This window comes from Equus asinus, chromosome 3 (genome assembly GCF_041296235.1).
Source record: "Equus asinus isolate D_3611 breed Donkey chromosome 3, EquAss-T2T_v2, whole genome shotgun sequence".
Lineage (NCBI taxonomy): Eukaryota > Metazoa > Chordata > Mammalia > Perissodactyla > Equidae > Equus > Equus asinus.
The window spans coordinates 130,585,474-130,606,174 of record NC_091792.1 but is presented as its reverse complement, the minus strand read 5'-3'; the positions used below and the strand labels follow the sequence as shown (position 1 = coordinate 130,606,174).

Below are 20,701 nucleotides of genomic sequence, written 5' to 3'. Positions count from 1 at the left end.
TATATTAATTAAATGCAGTCCTTTCCTGAAGGGAGAAGATAGAAGTGGAAAGCAACAAACAGAAGCCTCACCTTTGTACTCTGCCTTCCTCTTCATCCCCCATCCCAAGAGCACAGCTTCAAAATCACTATAACTCATTCAATTAAAAACTACATTTTAAAAAACATCATTTTGTAATATCTTATTTAGGAACTTAGTATAAAAATAGAAACATTTTAGTTTTACAGTGATTTTTAAGTACAAAGGAAAATGCTCTGGAATAAATTTCTTGTTTCAGCAATAAAAGAGTTAATACACTAAGCAGCAGAGACTGAGATACTGCAAGGGATAGTGCTTTCTGTCTCTGTCATTTGTGGTTTAAGAAAAGGGGGTGGTGTTCTGCATTTGAAAGGACTTTAATGAATGCTGTCAGTGTTTGTGAGAGCTAATGGTCAGTATGGGAAAGGAGAGCAGGGGAAAGTGGTCCAGCTGCTTCAGGATAGGTGGATGAGAGTTTGCTCTGATTGAATGGAATGTTCCACCGTGTTTCATCTTTATTCATTATCCTTTGTTCTTTATAATCTGGTATATTGGTATAAAAGTAAATGTAGCTATATATGCGAATGTGATTTATTTTCCTTTCAATCTGTTTATTGTGTACAGCAGGGCATATACTTGTCTTGGTTGGATGCACAAATCTGTGTGCAGTGCTTTTTGCCCGTTGCCTAGACGATCACTTGGTTTCTCTGAGGATGTCTGGTTCTCGTAAAGAGTTTGATGTGAAGCAGATTTTGAAAATCAGATGGAGGTGGTTTGGCCATCAAGCGTCATCTCCTAATTCTACAGTTGACAGCCAGCAGGGAGAATTTTGGAATCGAGGACAGACTGGAGCAAACGGTGGGAGAAAGTTTTTAGATCCATGTAGCCTACAATTGCCTTTGGCTTCAATTGGTTACCGAAGGTCCAGCCAACTGGATTTTCAGAATTCACCTTCTTGGCCAATGGCATCCACCTCTGAAGTCCCTGCGTTTGAGTTTACAGCAGAAGATTGTGGCGGTGCACATTGGCTGGATAGACCAGAAGTGGATGATGGCACTAGTGAAGAAGAAAATGAATCTGATTCCAGTTCATGCAGGTTGATTATTTTCTTACTGTTAGAAATGGGGTGTGGGGGTATATTCTCTATAATGTTTTAAAATAATTTAGTATTATTATTTAAAATCTATGAATATATCATATACATACATACATAAAAATATATAGTTACATACATGTGTATAATATCTTGGTATACATTTGTGGTACTTTTGCTAGGCTTTTTAAAAATATTCTAATATTAATTTTAATTCCGTTTAATTATAAAGTCAACAAATAGCATTCATTTTGAAATATCTTCTGTTCCATATATAGATCTGGCTCTGCCTGGAAAATAATATATAGTAGCAATTTTATGCATCATTGCCTCGCAGTTTCCTTCATTGAATTACCTTTTATAGTCATAGCAAAACTATAGAAGACATTTTTATAGTATAAAATTTTTTATGACATTTTAGTTTGCAACAGATTATAGAGTCATTTTTAAATTTTAATGAAAATGAAAAATTTTACAAGGAGATGTACATTATAGTTCTCCATATTTTTTTATACCATTGTAGTTGTCAGTAATATTTTTCTTATGATGATTTCTTTGTCCTATGTTGCAGCTCTCCAGATTAATACGGAGAATACAGTAACATGTCTCTTTCTAAAGACGACAGCTACTAATTTCTGTTACCTGCACTTCACTGAAAATTATGCTATTTAGAGAAAGGAGGGACATTCCTTCAGGAGAGTTTAAGGGATCACAGAGGGACTAGATGTGGTCAACTGGTGAAAAGGGGGTAAGAAGGGAAAATTAGTTTGAGGAGAGAAAATAAAGAAAAAATTGGTAATTTCATAATGACTTTATCCATCTTTACCCTTGGAACCTGGCTTTATCTTTGAAATGGATATTCTTATTCATCAGTTTAAACTACTGTAGCATATTATGTAATAAGTTAGAACATGAAAGTCACCTGATTTATCTATACTCAAAAATATTTCAAAATATTTAAAGGTACAAATAGCTTACTAGTTGTCTAGCTTATCATTTGTCTAGTTTGATTGCTGGATTCTTTTTCTTTTAAAATTTCTTTGCAGGTTTTAATAACATTTGTAATTTGTATTTGGTTATTATTAATAGAGGCATCATAAGAGATGGAGACAAAATGAGTTCATATATTCAAGTATATCTTACTTGGGGATGTTTACCACCTTCTCCTCTTCTAACCTTCAGAACATGGAATTCTGAACTGTGGTGTTGGAATAATAATAAATATAGACCAGTCATCTATAATCATTTGTGTAATGGAGAGAGGGGAATATCTTTACATAGGTAGCTAGTATATTTAACTTAAAATTTTTCAAACTAGTTCATGACCTGGCATTGTCTAAAGGGAATAAGAGCCACTAATTTTAAGTGGAGATTAATTGAGTTAATGTGGTTTCATTATTTTCTTTGGAGACTTGTTACCATAAAGAGAATGATTTATCTAGTAAAAGGTTCAGGGTTTATCATTTTTGTAGGAAACCAAAGAGTACTCATATTTCCATTTGAAAATCAATATGATGTATTGAGAATATTTTAACAAAATTAGAAAAACAAAACATTCATTTATTTACTAGCATAAGTTATAAAAATGTTAACATGTATCTACTACCTGGAGAGATTATATATGTATATATGAGTATAAAATTTATATACGTGTAAAATCTTGGAAAGGTTATACGTACGTTGGTCGCTATAATTTACAAAGGTAGTTTGCATAGCTGGTGATTACTGTAATTAAGTTAATCTATTCTTTAGTATCCATATTGAAATAGCATCTTGGTGGGATATTCATTATGCAAGAAAAAGACTGCCCTTTTTTGACTGAGAGATTGCTATGTGCATACTTCAAAAAATGGACATTTTTATTTATAGGAAATATAAAATTAAGAAAACTATATTTTTAAAAATCTAAAATAAATATAGTTGTTTTAAAAATGCTAGTCAAGATTAATAAGGTAAATAATAAGATGGGAGTAAACAGTTAGCATCTGCAGTGACCAAACTATTCCTAAAATATTATTTCAAAGGTAAAATGTACTTAAAATGTCTCTGATTTTTAGATATGAGGGGAAATGTGTCCAAGCGATTTAACATTCCCAATGGTTTGAAATTTCTATCTTAACATCTTATTGCAAAAAAGGGAAAAACAAGCATTCTAGATTTTAGAAATGTCATTTGTGTGTTCATTTTTTTCTAGATTAAATATATCTAATTCTTACATCTTCTTTCAATCCTCCAGCTCTGAATCTTTGATCTTTGTCATAATGATACATTTATTTGCCCCCAGCTTTTTGATTAAGTGAACAGTCTCTCTAGGGGATTGCCATTCTACTGTAAACAAATCAAAAACTATCACTGTTAATGTCAAAAGAAGCTACACTGACATTTGTCAAATTTTTGTATATAACTTGAGAACAGTTCTTTTTCTTATATAAAACCTGCAAGTAATAAAATAAGTAGTATGCTCAAATAAAATAGTTTTATTTGACTATATTATAGATTGATATCTTAAAATATTAAAGACATAATGGGGAAATACATATGATATACAGAGAATTTTTGTTTAAGCAGACGTAATATTTACATAGATCTTAGAACTTAGACTGAAATTTTGAGTTATTAGAAAAAGGGGAAGACAACTGAGTGGTTTTACATACACAGAATCATAACACCTACAGTGGGTCTCCACAATTTAAAGCAGAAGTTAAGTTAAAAGGCATCATATGTTGCTAATATGTTTGATCACTTGTATTCTAACTGGGAGAAATGTCTGCCTGAGCCTTAGACTTCTGGTAATTTCTGCTGCCACACATCTAGGTGATTTAAGTTTCTTGTCTTTTAACTTTGATCTTGGGTCTGTAGCTAGCCACTTTTTCTCCTTGGGAATCATCTAAGTCATCTTTGTCGTCTAATCATCTAAGTCATTACTTTGGTATTTAAATGCAAACTTTTGGTTTTTTACACTATGAGGAATTTTAGACCCCAAATAACAGAGTTGTTACCTTTTATGTGAGCAATGGGTTCCTAAGACCTTAATTCAGGATGATTCTTACCAAGACCAGCAAAGTTTACATGGTGGCCCGCATGTGACCATAGTCTAAACACAGTTTACACTTCCGTTGATTTGCCAACTTTGAAATTATTTAATTTTTGACATGTTAGGGGAAATTTCATTATTTCAAACTTTGTTTATAAAGTTAGAGTTTAATATTTTATATGTAAGACTATTTTTTAGTCATTATGTATAAAATATTACTGTACTTTAAAAATATTCAAAAATAATAATAGCTCATTCTGACTGGATGCTCACTATCTGTGAGGCCCTGTTCTAGCATTTTAGTATATTAACTCATTTAGTCTTCACAAGAAATTTCTGAGTTAGAGTGCTACTATTACTATTATAATTTTACAGATGAGGCCAGGGAGGCACAGAAAGGCTAAGTAACTTGCTCAAGGTTAGTAAGTGAAATAAACTGCATTAAAAAAATAAACTTTATGTTTTTACAAGAGTTTTAGATTCACAGGAAAATTATGAAGGTAGTATAGTGAATTTCTATGTACTCCACACCTAGTTTCCCCTATTATTAATACCTTTCATTAGTATAGTGCATCTGTTACTATTAATGAACCAATATTGATACATTCTTAAGTAAAGTCCATAGTTTATTCAGATTTTTAAAATTTCTACCCAGTGTCCTTTTTCTGTTGAAGAATCCTATCCAGGACACCACATTACATTTAGCCATACTGTCTCTTTACGCTCCTCTGGGCTCTGACGTTTCTCAGGCTTCACTTGTTTTGATGACCTTGGCAATCTTACTCAATTGGAATTTTTCTGATGTTTTTCTCATGATTAGACTGGGGCTATGAATTTTGGGGAGGAAGACCACAAAGATAAAGTGCCATTTATATCACATCACATCATCACTGTTGATACTAACCTCGATCGCTTGGAAATAGCTACATTGTGAACCCAAACAGTTAAAATGTAGATTTCATCCTCACATACCAGTAGGCAGTTCTCTGTGACTACTCATTTAACCCCTGAGTTCAACTTGGATTTACATAATAGTTAATGATTTATTCTAACCAGTTTCACCTTCTCTCCTCAGCTAATTTTCTTAGCCTGGTTCTTGAAAATGCCAAACCTGGCTGGCTTACAGGTATAGTCTTTTGACACAGACACAACTCTTTATCTAGTTATCTAAAGCACCTTATTGGTTGCTGGCTACTCTGTTTCAAGCAGGTATCCTTGAACTCTTCTATTCCTTGGTCAGTTGATTTGCTATTCTTTGACTCATCTTAAAGGCATTTAGTTCCCCCTCCTATCCCAGCAAGAGGTTATCTTCATAATATTACATTTTCTCTCAAGTGCTGTCTCCTTTTTCTTGACCCTCTTTATGTTGTCTCTACATCTCCTTGTTTGAACCAGTCTCTTAATTCTAGTTCAGTTTGAAATTAAAATATTCTGCATTTCCTCATGAAAAAAATTTTGTTTCCAGAGATGGCAAAGAAGTTCAGCTATAGTGTACTTATATCTTGGAAGTATGTATTGCATTTCCTCCCTCACATATGTATGCCCAAGTCATATGGATTCCCTGACATAAGCTGTGGAACCTCTCCTCAGAAAACACTGTGTGTGTGTGTAGATGTGTATGTTAAATATTTTATATACAGTTCAAGGAGTTCATGAACCCCCTAAAGCCTACCTGTGTGCTGTATCAATCAGAGTTCTTAGTTTTAAGCAACTGAAATGGGCTGATTTAAACAGAGTAGGAGTTTAGTTGCCAGACCTGCTGGGAAAGCTGAAAAATCAGCTTATAAAAAGGGATAGGCATTACAGTTGCGCAACTGGCCTTTATAACTCCAGTTTTTTAAGGCAGAAGAAGCTGTCTTTATGTCACTTATTGCTTATATTTTATTTTTATCCATTTGGAGCTGGATAGTGAGGTATTATATCTTTAGAATTAGATATATTAGGCATGAAAACAATGACGCGCACTCATACCACATAAACACTCACATGCCCAAAGCCATATAATTTGGTCATTTAACTTTAGGGAGTATATTAGTAGGGAATAGGCTAAGATGACATAACAAAGAGATTCAGAAATATGGTGGCTAAAATAAGAGAAGTTTATATCTTTATCAGCTAACAAATGGGCAAATGGTCCAGGGCAGATAGGTAGGTCTGCTTCTCAAGTTCACTCGGAGACCCAGATTCCTTCCAAATTGTTACTCCATCCTGTAGGGTGTTATCCTTTCTTTATGGTCAAAGTCTGCTCAGCTCCCCTTCTGCATTCTAGCCTGTGGAAAGGACCAAAGAAAGAAAAGGGGGAACATTAAGCAAATAACACAAGTTGCATATATTAGTTCTGCCCACATTCCATTGTTGAAAACTTAGTCACATGGCCATGACTAGTTGCAAGGGAGGCTTAGAAATGTAGTCTCTACCTGAGTAGCCATGTACCCAGCTAAAAGTTGTTACTGTGGTAGAAGTAAAGAATGGTTTTGGCGTCACGATCAACAGGGTGCAAGAGATGAAGACAGCTGAATAGAACTCCTTAGAATTCTTTGGATCTAATTTTTTAATTAATTTTTTTCTGTATTGCATAATATTTTACCACAGAGACATCAGGAAATAGAGATAAGGAAAAATGGAAATATAAAACTCACTAATTACCCTGCCATCCCAAAATAACAACCATTAACAATTTGGGAAAGTGTCCTTCAAGTATGTTTTTCTATACATATATAATAAAAAGATGTGTTTTTAGAATAAAAATCTGAAGCTTATTGTGCATACTGTTTTGTAACCTGCTTTTTTGCCCTAATGTAAATACTAAAATTAGGACTCTCTTGTTTGCAAAAACAGAAGCCCAACTCAAACTGACTTAAGCAAAAACTAGAAATTTGGTTCACGTAAATAAATTAAAAGTCCAAACATGATGTAATATACACAGAAATTGAAATATAATGGTGTACACTTGAAATTTATATAATGTTATAAACCGATGTTACCGCAATAAAAAATAAAGTCCAAGGATAGAGCCTGGCTTTAGACATGGCCTTATCCAGATACTTAACACCAGGAATCTATTTTTCTCCCTCTAGATTCTCTTTTCCTTTGTGATGGCGTTGTCTCAGCAGGCTGTCAGTGTGGTAGCAAAAAAGCCACTAGCAGCTCCAAGTTTACTTTTTATCAGTTTAGCAACCTCAATGGAAAGAAAGTGACTCTTTTCCAAGAGTGCCAAGTAGCATCATGAAATGGACTGTGATTGGCCTTATTTGGATCATGTGTCCACTGTAGCCAGTCATTATTGCAGGAGATTTGATACTCTTATTGGCCACGCCCAAGTCCCTTGCTCACCTTTCCCCAGGGGGAGGATTCAACTCCACCCAAGCCATATGGACTGAGGCAGGGAATGTGTGGTTTCCCAAAAGGTAGAGATGGGTCTGTTCCCATAAGAAGGAATCCTGGATAGGCAAAAAACAATTAATGTCCACTAAAACAGCTTTCCACATCATTAAATGTTCTCTTATATCTTTTTAAATGGCAGAGCATTCTCCCATATGCACATATATGTCTTGTTTATTTAACCAATATTCTATTTTTCTTTTTTGGAATTTAGATTGTTTCCAGTACTTTTCTGTTAGAAATAACCTGTCATAAACCCTCCCTGTAGCTAGGTCTCGTAGGTACAGATGATTGTTTCCTTTGGATAAAGTGTCAAGGGTGTGCACACTTATAGGGTTTTTGATTTGTATTCTCAGAGTCATTTCAGGACTATTACTACTATTCCAATTCTCACCAGCATTGTATAAGAGTGCCCAAGGCCCTTCCCCTTCACTGGTTATTATTTAAGAGAATGTGATTCTTATAAACTACATTTAACTCTCTTTACCCCAGATATTCTGGCCACCCCAGATATTCTGGCCACGGTACCAGGAAAAAAACCCCTTAAATTTCAAAATCAAAAAATATTTCTCTTGAGAAGGGAAAAGGTGAAGGTACTCTTTTTCATCACCTCTTGTCATTTCTTTTTATACGCTTGCCTTTTCCTCTCCTTAAAGGGGACAACCCCAACTCCCCTTCCTCTTCACTCATCTAAACTCTAAGATCTCACCTGCTACTTGTTGCCCTTCCAAATACTAGCCCAGACTGATCTTTCCTTTCTCTATATTTCACCAGCAATTACACTCCAATTGGGGATGTACAAGATGATCTGTTGGAGAAAGGGTAAAAAATGTATATATACACACACCTACTTATTAAAACTTCTATTTATATTTTATCTTTTAAATATCTATTTTTTCTGTGTTTTATAGTATAATAATTCTACAATGGTATATATGTTTTGTAAGTTAGTAAATATCTGTATAATTGGGCATATGCTTAAAAGCATGCTGAAATGGGTTTGCATAAAAAGATTTAGAGACTGCTAGCCTATACTAAGCAATTTACATTCTTATTTTACATTTATGATTTTGAATATTTGTAAAAGATGCCAAGAGATTCATGATATAGTAATTTGCACTTTTGCAAAAGCATGAATTCTGAATGCCAGAAGCTACGAGGCAGGTGGCTAGGAATAAATCACTTACCTAGGGAGTGAGCCAAACAGACTATTTAGAGTTTCAATGCAGCTTTATTTTCTACGCAAAACCGTATACTACAGTATAATTCTTGTAAAGTGATTTTTAAAACTTCTTTTGAAAAATTACTCCATTAAGAAAGCCTAATGCAAGTTCTGGTGATGAAAGTGAAGAAATCTAAGTAGTTTATAATAAAAAAGTAATATTGATCATGGTGCATATTGTGTGCATATGCACATGTGCATATGCATGTGAAATCTGAGGAACTGCAAGTGTTAGGCGGTGTTGTTGTTTAATTTTTTCCAGTTTATGAAACTCCATTCTTCAAATTACAAGTCCCTTCACTAAAGAATCATATCTTTCTTTGCATCCCCACAGTTTCTAACAACTGGTGCAACGTTGCATGTTAGGACTTACTCTGTAAATAGTTGATGACTTGATTTGTTGGATACTTGCCTCTTCCCCATGTTTAGGTGTTTTTCTGACTTACAAATACAGTTGCCTACTGCAGAAGGACAATAAGCTAAAAATTAAATGTTTCCCTGTAGCCTGGAAATATTCAGCAATGTAGAGTTCATTACTGCGAACATCTATTAAAAAAAGATTTGAATGATGTCGTGCAATTCTTTGAAATGTGGTTTACCATCTTAGTAACATCAGATAAATAAAACTAAGCAGAGATGTCAGATGTATTTCCTCTGTTATCTTGTAAAAGATCAAGTAGAAATCACAGAGAAATATATTTTAAATACTCCATAAATAGCCTATTCCCAGATGTTTGTGTTGTGGGTTAGGATGTCTAAGGTTTAATAAAGGCCATGTTAATGAGCAAGTATGAAATTTAGTTATAAAAATTGATAATGCTGGGGATCTTTTTTTTTTTAGGAAGATTAGCCCTGAGCTAACATTTGCTGCCAATCCTCCTCTTTTTACTGAGGAAGACTGGCCCTGAACTAATATCCATGCCCATCTTCCTCTACTTTTTATATGGGATGCCTACCACAGCATGGCTTGCCAAGCATTGCCATGTCTGCACCCGGGATCCAAAACGGGGAACCCCGGGCCACCGAAGCAGAATGTGCGCACTTAACTGCTGCACCACTGGGCCGGCCCTAGGGATCATTTTTTTAAAAAGAGAAACATCATATAAAGACAAAGACTTCCCATCGGTCATTGAAAAGCAAGGTTCTACTAACAATAGCTTACCTTGATTGTGTATTTATTCTATGCTAGGGGTATGCATTCATTTTTTCATTTAATAATCTTCCCATGAGAGATCCTCTAAAAGAAAGTGCTACGTATTGCTTATTCCTGTCTTGCTATTGGAAAAGGTATGGTTCAGAGAAGTTAAATAACTTGTCTAGAATGATACGTAGTGACAGAGTTGAATCAGCATTATGCAATAGAACTTACTGCATTGATAGAAATGTTCTATATCTGCACCATCCAGTTTGGCAGCCACCAGCCCCATGGGGCTGTTGAGCGTTTGAAATATGATCAGTCCAACTAAATAACTGAACTTTTACTTTCTTTCATTTTAATTAAAATATCCCCATGGACATAGTGGCTACTGTATTGGACAGCATGGCTCTAAAACCTTCCTAAAATGCTCTTAATCACTACACTGTACCTCTCCAGTTCAACCCTCCAAACCAAAACACATAATAGGAAATGAAATAGTAAGGAAGTATTAACATTGTAAATTACCCAGAGCCAGAATATTAAAAGCATTTAATTAACCAGGGATAGAGGTGTGATCTCTGTCCCACGGAAACCTAAGAGACTCTTGCTCTCTCACATCTAGCTAAGGGGCAGTCACATAGCAGTAGACTTTTATCTAAGATCCTTAGTTCTAACGTCTTTTTTCTGTTAAGATGTCCTCATTCATACTGTGCTGTCATTCTCCCTTCACACCCCTAGTCCTTGCACTCACTAATGCCTTGGGGTAAAGGCAAGCAAGAATTTCCATTCCTTTGTGGTGGGTGGTTTGACCAATACTCTGAATGCCTTCTGATCCTGGCTTTGTAACTGGCTGCCTATATGTCCTTGGTTGAGCACTTTGGCCGTTTTGGGCCTCAAATTTTCTTATCTGCAAAATAAGGGAGTTGAATTAAATGATTGCATAGATTGCTTCTAGATGTAAAAATTCTGTATATAGTTGTTCTAATATCTAAGGTCCTGTACTTGTATGAATATGCAGTAAATTATTTTTTTCTCATTAAATTGTTACATTATTAAAATTATATGTGCGAAGTCCCAAATTTCTTAAAAATCAAACAAAACAAGAAATGCTAGAAAGCTGTGCAGCTGTTCAAGTCTGAGTAGCTCTGTTCTTTCCTCTTTCCTGTTCTTTTTGTGAGCGGATGGCTTCGCTTTTCCAGAGGCTACAAGTCAGATCCTTCTTTGGAGCAGTGGAAGTGATTGCTGTACCCAGAAATGTCGGTGAATTAATTATCACATTGAAATAATATGTTTTTTAACATGGCATGTTTTTAGCATGTTTTCAGTAATGGCAATTGAAGCCTAGAAAGCAAATCAAGAAGTTTGAAGTGTTATTTTAGAAGCATAAATTGTCATTTTGTTAATATGTATGTGTATAAACAATTTTGGTGTTTTACGTTTATGCTCATTTTGAAAATAAATATTCCATTAAGTTCTACTAGTTCATTTAAAATGTTTTATTCAAAGAAATTCAGTTTATTCAAAGAAATTCAGGAGTAAAGTATCTATTGTGTAAATCAATGTTTTGAACCTGTAAGTTCATCACATGCTGATTTGTGTACTGTGTCCATCTCTTGCCTAAAGTGCACACCAGTGGTCTTCAGCCTGTGATACCTGTTAGCATCGCCCATAGGACTTTTAAAAGATACTGTGTTCAAGTCTCCCCTCAGGCCTACTGGTTCAATCTTAGGGAAGAAGACCTTGAACACAGATGCTGACATGCTCCCAGGTTATCCTGATTCCTGCCAGAGGTTGAAGAACTAAACACCCTGAACCTTCCTGACAAGAAAAGAGATAGTCTGTTTATTAATTGAGCTTATACCAACATCAAAGCTAGCTTGTAATAGCTTAGTGATGATAGTATTATAAAGTTCTGTTGTTCTTTCAAAATTTAACATTGATTAGCATTTAGGTTTGGATGATGGCAATCCATTACTCAAAAAACATTCAACTAACTCATTGCCTAGTCATTACTGAGAATTTAATATAAAGTATAAGAAATGTGATACAAAATATGGGAACCTAAGAAAAAAGTATTTGATTTATTTACCTTGCTTTATCTTGTTCCTGAAAGAATTTGTGGCTTATAAAAATTAAATGTTCTAGGGGCCGGCCTAGTGGCGCAGCAGTTAAGTGCACACGTTCTGCTTTGGTGGCCTGGGGTTCACTGGTTCAGATACCGGGTGCGGACATGGCACTCCTTGGCAAGTCATGCCGTGGTAGGCGTCCCACATGTAAAGTAGAGGAAGATGGGCATGGATGTTAGCTCAGGGCCAGTCTTCCTCAGCAAAAAGAGAAGATGTTAGCTCAGGGCTAATCTTCCTCAAAATAAATAAATAAATAAATAAAATTAGATGTTCTAATGTTGTCTCATCATTGGATCACTAATACTAAATCATTTGTCAGTATTTTGAAAATATAAAACTTCAATTATTGAAAAATGTTTTTAATCTTCAAACTGTTATTAATCAAAGCCAATGTTATTTGTTTTTCCTTGTATTTCCTCCTGATTTTAAAATAGTTTCCAGCTCTCGTTTACTTATATAAGCAACATATAGTTACATATTACTCAATATATTTTTATATTAATGATCTTAATGTCAAGTTAAGTATATTATACTGGATTTTCCAAGTCATTTCACCAATAATATTCATAGTGTACAATACATTTCTTCTAGATAATATATATTTTTCTTCTGTTATCATTACTGACAATTAGTTTTCAAGAACATGTTTTCAGGGCTTAGATTGCTATGGCACTGAAAATGCATTGGGCTGGGCTGGGAGGATTTAGGTAGAGATATGTATTAGTCACGGCACTGCTAACTTCCTAGAAACTGATAAATCTCAATCCACTATGAGAGGTCTTGTGAGTATAGTATATGTGAGTGTTCTTACTTGAGTGACCTTCCATGTGCGCATTTCATCTCTTCTTTCATCTAAAGCCTCAGTCCTCTCCATTCAACTTGTGGCTAGAGAAGGAACAGGGAAGGCATACTTTTGGCCACTTTAGCCTGGAGGTGACACAGTTCATTTCCTTCATAAGACCACACCTGCCTGTGGGAGAGGCTGGGAAAAAAAGTCTAGCTACATTCTCAGGAGAAAAAGAAAAAGAGTTTTGGTGAACACACAGCAATCTCTACAGCAGCCCTATTTCTGCCGTGAACGAACTCCTAGGGCTCCTGGCAAGGCACTTAATCTCCTTGGCTTCAGTTCCCTTTACTTTAAAAGCAGAAGATCCAATGACTTTTTCTTCTTTGATAAGGTTATTATCAAATAAGGTTATTAGATATTTATATTAAGAAAATTCTCTTAAGGTATAGTGAGGCTTGATTCAACAAAGCATTTGTCAGAATCATAACATCCTTACAAGTAGATCTGATGAGAAATGAGAACTAAGTTATGGCACAGTTGGTGGTATTGTGGTTAACTGCATAACTAACAGAGGTTTATCATTTGATTCAGGTGATCTTGGAGAAGAGATCTTGGGGGATGGGGAGGGGAGGGATGGATTTAGGATTTTATTCTTAGTCCTAATCTTTTCACTTTTTCACCATTTGCATCATAAAGCATATGAAAACCTAGAACTCGTGTTCTTCAAATAATTTGGAAATTTCAAAAAATTTTTAGATAACTGAATTAGGCTATCAAATTCCTTTAACCTGTGATATAAGCTATAGGTTACCTGAGCTTTTAAAGATTGGCCAGAGAATCAAATGAATTATTTATAACACTGTTTTTATGACAATATATTGTGTATTCTGAACAGTTATCTTATAAGTGAACTGTGGAACATACCCCATTTTTAACTAAAGGAGGCCTTGGATTTATATCTCCAAAATAGTTTAATTACCTCCTGCCTTCAAAAAATGTTCTCTTATACCCTTAAATATAATGTTAGGAGATATGGCTATCAATATGAATATAGTTTGGCTCTTTTTCAGCAGAGATGTTGTATTGACCAGAGAAGAGACTTCAAACACATATATTACAAAGAATCTGTGTAGCTCTTAACTAACAGATGTCACATTCACTCACAATGTTTGCAAGATGCACATATGATCTGCGCCATCATTGATTTTAAAAGGCAAAAATGATGAATGATTATACATTAATATTGACTGGTAGCATTGATTACTTCTATTTCATTTGAAGGCTTTGAGAGACTTGATAGGAAAGATCTTTTTAATGTGACAGTGATATTTCAAAATGTGTGTTCTCTTTCTTTTCAGGACTTCCAACAGTAGTCAGACATTGTCATCCTGCCATACTATGGAGCCATGTTCATCAGATGAATTTTTCCAGGCCCTTAATCATGCTGAGCAAACATTTAAAAAGATGGAAAACTATTTGAGACATAAACAGTTGTGTGATGTAATTCTAGTTGCTGGTGATCGCAGAATTCCTGCTCATAGGTAATTGTTTTCTAAGTATCTCTATGTGTGAAATATTTCCTTGATAATTTAGTTATGTATGTTGAGGTAACTCATTCCAACTGACTGTTAGGATGGAATGTTTTGGGGAAGGGGGATATTTCATGGAATTTTTGCAAAGAAAACAGTGTGTAGGTAATTATTACACATTCAATGACCCCAAAAGTGTCACTTGCCCTCTGGAGAAGCACAAAAACAAACACTCGCCTCAGATCAGTCAGCATTGTTTGGTATAGATTTCAGTTACTATAAGCAGCTTTCACCCCGCCTAATTCTGCCGATTAGAGAACTTTAAATAAACTTAGTGGAAATTAGAGCTGTGAGTATTTAGAAGCAAAAAAGCTGGTGGAATGGAGTGGCAAAACTGTTAAGAGTTTTAAAATAGGCATATCTATCCTGGACTCTGTTTGCTGACCTCCAGGAAACATGAAAAGTGCTGGTGCTAGGAAACAAAAGCCATTAACATAAATGAAATATTATTTCTTGAAGTAAGAAAAGGAAAAGAGAGCTGTTTAATAAAGAACAATTCATTATTTTTCTTCTAATAATTCCATATTCAATTATTCAATGTTAATCACCATTATGATCCCAAAGGTTTTTTTATGCCTTTCAAACCTAATTAACACTCTCTCCCAAAGGTTTTGTTAAACCCTCCAAAGCGGAAGTAAAATCAGGAAGAATGGGCTTGGTCTTATAGTTTTCAGTGACTCAGTCAGCATGCATTTATTGAGATGCCACTATATACTATGACAAAAAGTCTGCCTATGAGCATGGGTTTGTTAGAAAAGATATTTCAACCTGAATTTCTTAGAGGCCTCTCCAATTCTGTATTTCTAAAACAGAATTACTTACTTTACCTGCCATACTTATGCAAGCCATTACCGTCTCACTTAGGTTGCCAGTGCAAGCAGCTCCTAACCTGTCTCCCTGCTTTCCCTCTTTTCCCCTACATTCTGTTTTCTACACAGCTGCCCAAAGGATCCTTTAAAATAGAACTCACATCCAGGCACTCCTCTCATCAAGCTTTTCAGTGACTCCACATGCCACTGAGTGGGAAAGCCCCAGTCCTCACAGTGGCCTGTGTGATCCAGCCTGCCATTACCTCTTTCACATTCTGTCCTACTGCTCTCCTTGCTCACTCTTCTTGAGCCACACAGACCCTCTTGTCATTCCTTGTATGTGCCAGGCATGCTGCTCCTGCCTTTGGGTTTTTGCATTGGCTGCTCCTTCTGCCCAAATGCTGTTCCCAGATACCTGTAGGACTAATTCCACCTCCTTCAAGTCTTTGCCCACATGTCACCTTCCGGTGAGACCACCTATTTAAACCCTCCCCTCACACCCCATTTGCCCTTACCCTGCTTTTTTCCCCATGGCACTTACCACTTTTTAATGTACTATAGAATTTTCTTGTGCTGTGCATTGTCTGTCTCCCTTCACTCTAGAATGTAAGACTCCGTGAGAGAAGGGATCTTTTGACTGTTTTTTACACCAGTATATCTCAAGTATCTACAACAGAATCCAGTACTTATTAGGTGCACGTTAATATTTGTTGAGTGAATAAATGAATGAACAGGCAGTTCTCAGGAGAAGAAAGCTGAATGGCAATAAACGTTTGAAAAGATATTCATCCTCACCAACTACCAGGTGAATGAAAATTAAAACAACAATGAGATACCATTTAACATGTTGCAGATGGCCAAAAATTTTAACAATATTGTCGGGTACTGTTAACTCTTATGCAGTGCTGGTGGGGCCTAAATTGGCACGTCACTTTGGAGAGCAATTTGGCAAACCTTAGGACTCAGCAAGCACTCCTGGGGAGGGAGGAGAATGGAACGAGAGAGGGAGCTTCGACTATTGTCTGAATCCTAATTTCTCTTTCTTTTAAAAAAATGAATGAAGTAAATCTATATAAGTGTGCTGACATGGAAATATCTTCAAGATATATTATCAAATGAAAAATGCATGTTTCAAAAAATATATATATTTATAACCTATTTTTGTTTGTATGTGACTATCAAAATCTGGACAGAGTCATAGCTAATATATAATCGTGTATTATTGTAACTAAATATTATAGTGTGATCACAAAAACATAATTTTATAACAAAATGCAAACATGATAATATATTATAATAAAAAATTATGAAAATTAAAAATAACTGCTAAAACCATTCTCAAATATCTCCCATATATTCACTACTTCTACAATTAAACTTTTAAAAATAACTTGTTATTTTCAAAAGTAATAAACAGAAAATATGGGGCTAACCCACCGGTGGCGTAGTGGTTAAGTTTGCATGCTCCACTTCAGTGGCCCAGAGTTCACGGGTTTGGATCTTGGGCACAGATCTACACACTGCTCATCAAACCATGCTATGACAGCATCCCACATACAAAGTAGAGGAAGATTGGCACAGATGTTAGCTCAGCAACAATCTTCCTCATGCAAAAAGAGGAAGATTGGCAACAGATGTTAGCTCAGGGCTGATCTTCCTCACCAAAAAAAAAAAAAAGAAAAGTGATAAACAGAAAATAACTTTTACATTTTTTTCCTTTTTTAAATATAATCAGTTTAATGCTGTGGGCTTGTAGCTTTTTTTCTCGGTCTTATAAAGTGGTACTTGAGTGGTGAATGGGTAAATCATTTACCTCAGCAGAAAATTTTCAGTAATGGTAATTTATTATTCAAAGGAAGGAACTAGAGCATAAAGCAATTTGTCAAACTTAAAATGCGTTTCCCAGTACCATGTACTTTCTATGGGTGACGAAGCTAAAAAAAAGAGAGAGAGAGACAGAGAGAGAGAAGCAGCAGCATTTATTAATCAACATCAACTTTAATGTGGTCATTGATTTTTTTTCCTTCTAATATGCTCTCAGATTGGTGCTCTCCTCTGTCTCAGATTATTTTGCTGCCATGTTTACTAATGATGTCAGGGAAGCAAGACAAGAAGAAATAAAAATGGAAGGTGTAGAACCGAATTCACTATGGTCCTTGATTCAGTATGCATATACAGGTAATAAATCTGAAAATGTAAATTTGAAACCTCTTAGATTTATGTTATGTTATTAGATTTCAGATTTCTCCTTTTAATAAAGCCTGCCTCAGCTAATAGTTAATTCTGTTATTGTAATCACCACCCCTGGTGATACCTATATAGGTTAAAATCTCTATATTATGACCTTTAAAATCATTATCATAATTAAGGTTTTGAATGATATTTTAAATGTTAATATAATAACTAGAGGAATTGTATAATGTTTTAAAATTATTGCATTTAAAATTTGAAAGTTCTGTATAAGATATGTTACTAATTAAGGCATTCTTTAAAGATTCTGAAAATAAGTTATTAGTATTTTATGTTAGTAGAAGTCACAAAAAGTTAATATTTTTTTCATACTTAGTACTTTTTTTTTTCTTTTTAGAATGTCTTTAAATCATCTAGGTCTGGAACACGTGTAATGAGCTCTTATTTAGAATTACTACTGTTAACACCAATTATTTTATAAACTAAGATTAATATAATTTCATAGTTAATGGAATTTCTTTTTCTCATTAAGGCCGCCTTGAATTAAAAGAAGATAATATTGAGTGCCTGTTGTCTACAGCCTGCCTTCTTCAGCTTTCACAGGTTGTGGAAGCATGCTGTAAGTTTTTAATGAAACAGCTTCACCCATCCAACTGTCTTGGAATCCGTTCTTTTGCTGATGCCCAAGGTTGTACAGATTTGCATAAAGTGGCTCACAATTATACTATGGTATGTATTTTTTGAAAAGCATGAAGGCATATGCTCTTTCCTTCTTCCTTATTGTTGCGGCTTATCTACATGTTGCTATTTTCCCATGGCATGCTATTTTCACATGTCTTGAGGTTCAGGCTTGCTGTCTTGTGTGTCATATTGTCACTGAGTTATGAGGGAAAAACACCAAGTAGTATTTCTTCTGCATATATGAGTCAAGCCTTAAAGCAATTATAGTCACTAAGAAGCAGAGCGGTGGCCTAGGACTGTTCCGGTCACAATTTGCAGATCTGCTGCTTTTTAAAGCAGGATTTCCCCCAAACATTTTGTTTGTTGCACCTGGATGAATTTCAGAGTTGTCCGCATAATCACTGATGGAAATTGATAATCATGATTGTAGCGTATTGGTACAGTACTAGTACAGAAGATAGGAGGATGAAAGGGAGGGTTTTTTTATTAAGGATAAATTTGAGTTTATGTAAGAAGTGTTTTTAGCTATGTAGAACAATATTTTATTAGTTATGGTGAATTATGTTCTCAAAATAAATTGCAGAGGGGGTTCTGATTCAGAATCCTGAAGGATAATGGATCAGATTGATCTAGACAGCAAGAACATAAGGGCATGTTGAAGGCATATTGTTAGGACCAGCCTCCACAGTCTTAATAGTAGAGGGATTCAGGAAAGGGAGAGTGTGTGTGGATTTTTAAGGAGTGACCATCTTGCTACATTACAGATGGGCCATGACTGAAGACTATTGCTTTAAATACTTCAATTAGGAATACAGCTTCTAAGAGAAAAAGGAGTGTGAACATTCACATACACGCATACAGTTACCCATATTACTAATTTTATCAACATTTAGGAGATTTTTTTTGTCTACCTCTCCTCCACCCCCCAACCTTCCATTGAGTTTGTTTGTCTGCGAAGGGATTGATAAGTTCTTTAGGAATCTTTCACTAGAGAAATAGAGATTTGGAAAAATTATAAGAATAAATGTTTACAACTATTGGGAAGATTAATTCTACCTATTTCACGAGCTTGATGTGAGGACTAAATGAGCTAGAAGTTTAGCACTTTAGAACAGTGATTGACACGTAGTATACCCAGTCAATAAATGATATCATCATTGTCACCATCATCATAGAGGTTACTCTGTTCAACACAGGAGGGATTTATGTGAGTGAACAAAAGCACTCATACAAAAGCAGAGCCTTTATGATTTGTTTTTCTCCCTGTAGTGTAATCACTCCTCAGAAATGTTTGTTTATGATGGTCAAAGTGCTTCAAGTGATAAAATGGACATTGTATGACAGGGCAATACTGTACAGACCCAGCGTGGTACTAGATTAGCATCTTTTAAATTAAGTTCTTTGAAAGGACTTTTTCCCCCTGTCTTTATCCTTCCTTGTAGATTTCTCATTTTAACCTCAAGTTCAACTACCTTTTGGAATAAGATGAATATAAGTAAAATAAAGCTGGATTTTTTTCCCCTTGGTAATCAGTTCATAATTTAAGTAATATCTCTTTCCTAGGAAGGAGTTTTATTCCCATGAAAATATTTGTATGCAGTTAGGTCACTCTTAGTGTTTACAGTAAGGGCACAATTGCTGCATTAAGGCTTAGACATAAATTAAATTAGCTTAATGTTTTTAAAGCTATTTTCATAGCCAATTAGTTGTGGTAGTTTTTTTTTTTTCTTCTCAAGGCCATTATTTGACATTATTCAGTTTCAACAGAGACACGAAATTGAATTCTAATAACAATAAGTAGTTTACAGGCAGATTGTGTGATTTGAATTGTTGCTATGGGAACTGAATGAAAATGTATAGCAAAGTTCAATCTTTGATTTAGATAAATCCCTCAGTAATTTCATTTGCTTAAGAACTATTCCAAAGGGGGACAGGCCATAATGCTAGGAAGTGTTTGGTAGCACGATAGCTGTTTGTATCATAAAATGGATTTAAAATATGAAGTAAGCATAACGCCACACAGTGAATTCAATTGTCACAGTCACTAAATGGCGCATGTACTTGGGATGTTTGCTCATCCTGCATGAATACAAATAGGAAAGGATGAGGGGGTCCTTCGTGTAATCCCGAAGTCTGGAAACTCTTGTTCTTGTTTTGACTGCCACTGAATGTGACCTGGAGGAAGTCATTTAACCTCTACAAGAGTCTAAGACTGGTTATGTCATTACAAATATTTAATGTCTTTTTGGGTTTATCAAAAATACATAAACATTTAATTTAAAATTTTTTAATTTTGTTTCTTGATTAGAAAACTTATAAAAACATTGAATTCTGCTACAATACATGCTTCAAAACCAAATTAATACTTTTGGAAGGCACTTTGTGTTCAACCTTGAGTTCAGTAGTATTTCCATAAGTTGTTGAAAAATTTGGTTTTCACTTAATATGAATTATTCTTACTAGAATTTTACTACAATTATTACTAGAATGGAATGGGCATTGTTCTGAAATAGATATATCAACAAATAAACAATTAATCAAATGAATATTTATTTAATAGTCCTTTTCTCATTGGTGAAATGCAATTAATAACATTTAAAAGTCTGGCGATAGTTACATCAGTGTTGTGACTG

The 20,701-nt window shown here is 34.9% G+C and overlaps 1 protein-coding gene and 1 long non-coding RNA gene across 5 annotated transcripts in view; one reads left to right on the top strand and one right to left on the bottom strand.

Moving 5' to 3' along the window:
- KLHL5 (kelch like family member 5) overlaps positions 1 to 20,701 on the top strand; it is a 75,351-nt gene that overhangs the window by 19,208 nt on the left and 35,442 nt on the right. For 2 of the 4 annotated variants that reach the window (XM_070506028.1, XM_044767697.2), the window contains exons 2-5: positions 643 to 1,114; positions 14,158 to 14,340; positions 17,239 to 17,375; positions 17,920 to 18,116. In XM_070506028.1, the coding sequence (XP_070362129.1) occupies positions 732 to 1,114; positions 14,158 to 14,340; positions 17,239 to 17,375; positions 17,920 to 18,116 (900 nt within the window). In that variant the 5' untranslated portion in view covers positions 643 to 731. The remainder of the gene's footprint in view (positions 1 to 642; positions 1,115 to 14,157; positions 14,341 to 17,238; positions 17,376 to 17,919; positions 18,117 to 20,701) is intronic. The other 2 variants (XM_070506027.1, XM_044767698.2) reach the window with 2 other exon arrangements.
- Positions 6,008 to 20,701, bottom strand: part of LOC139044876 (uncharacterized) — a 63,390-nt gene continuing 48,696 nt past the window's right edge. Inside the window, exons 3-4 of the long non-coding RNA XR_011502263.1 lie at positions 7,479 to 7,585; positions 6,008 to 6,415 (exon numbers count right to left, since the gene is read on the bottom strand). This is a non-coding gene — a long non-coding RNA (uncharacterized lncRNA). The remainder of the gene's footprint in view (positions 6,416 to 7,478; positions 7,586 to 20,701) is intronic.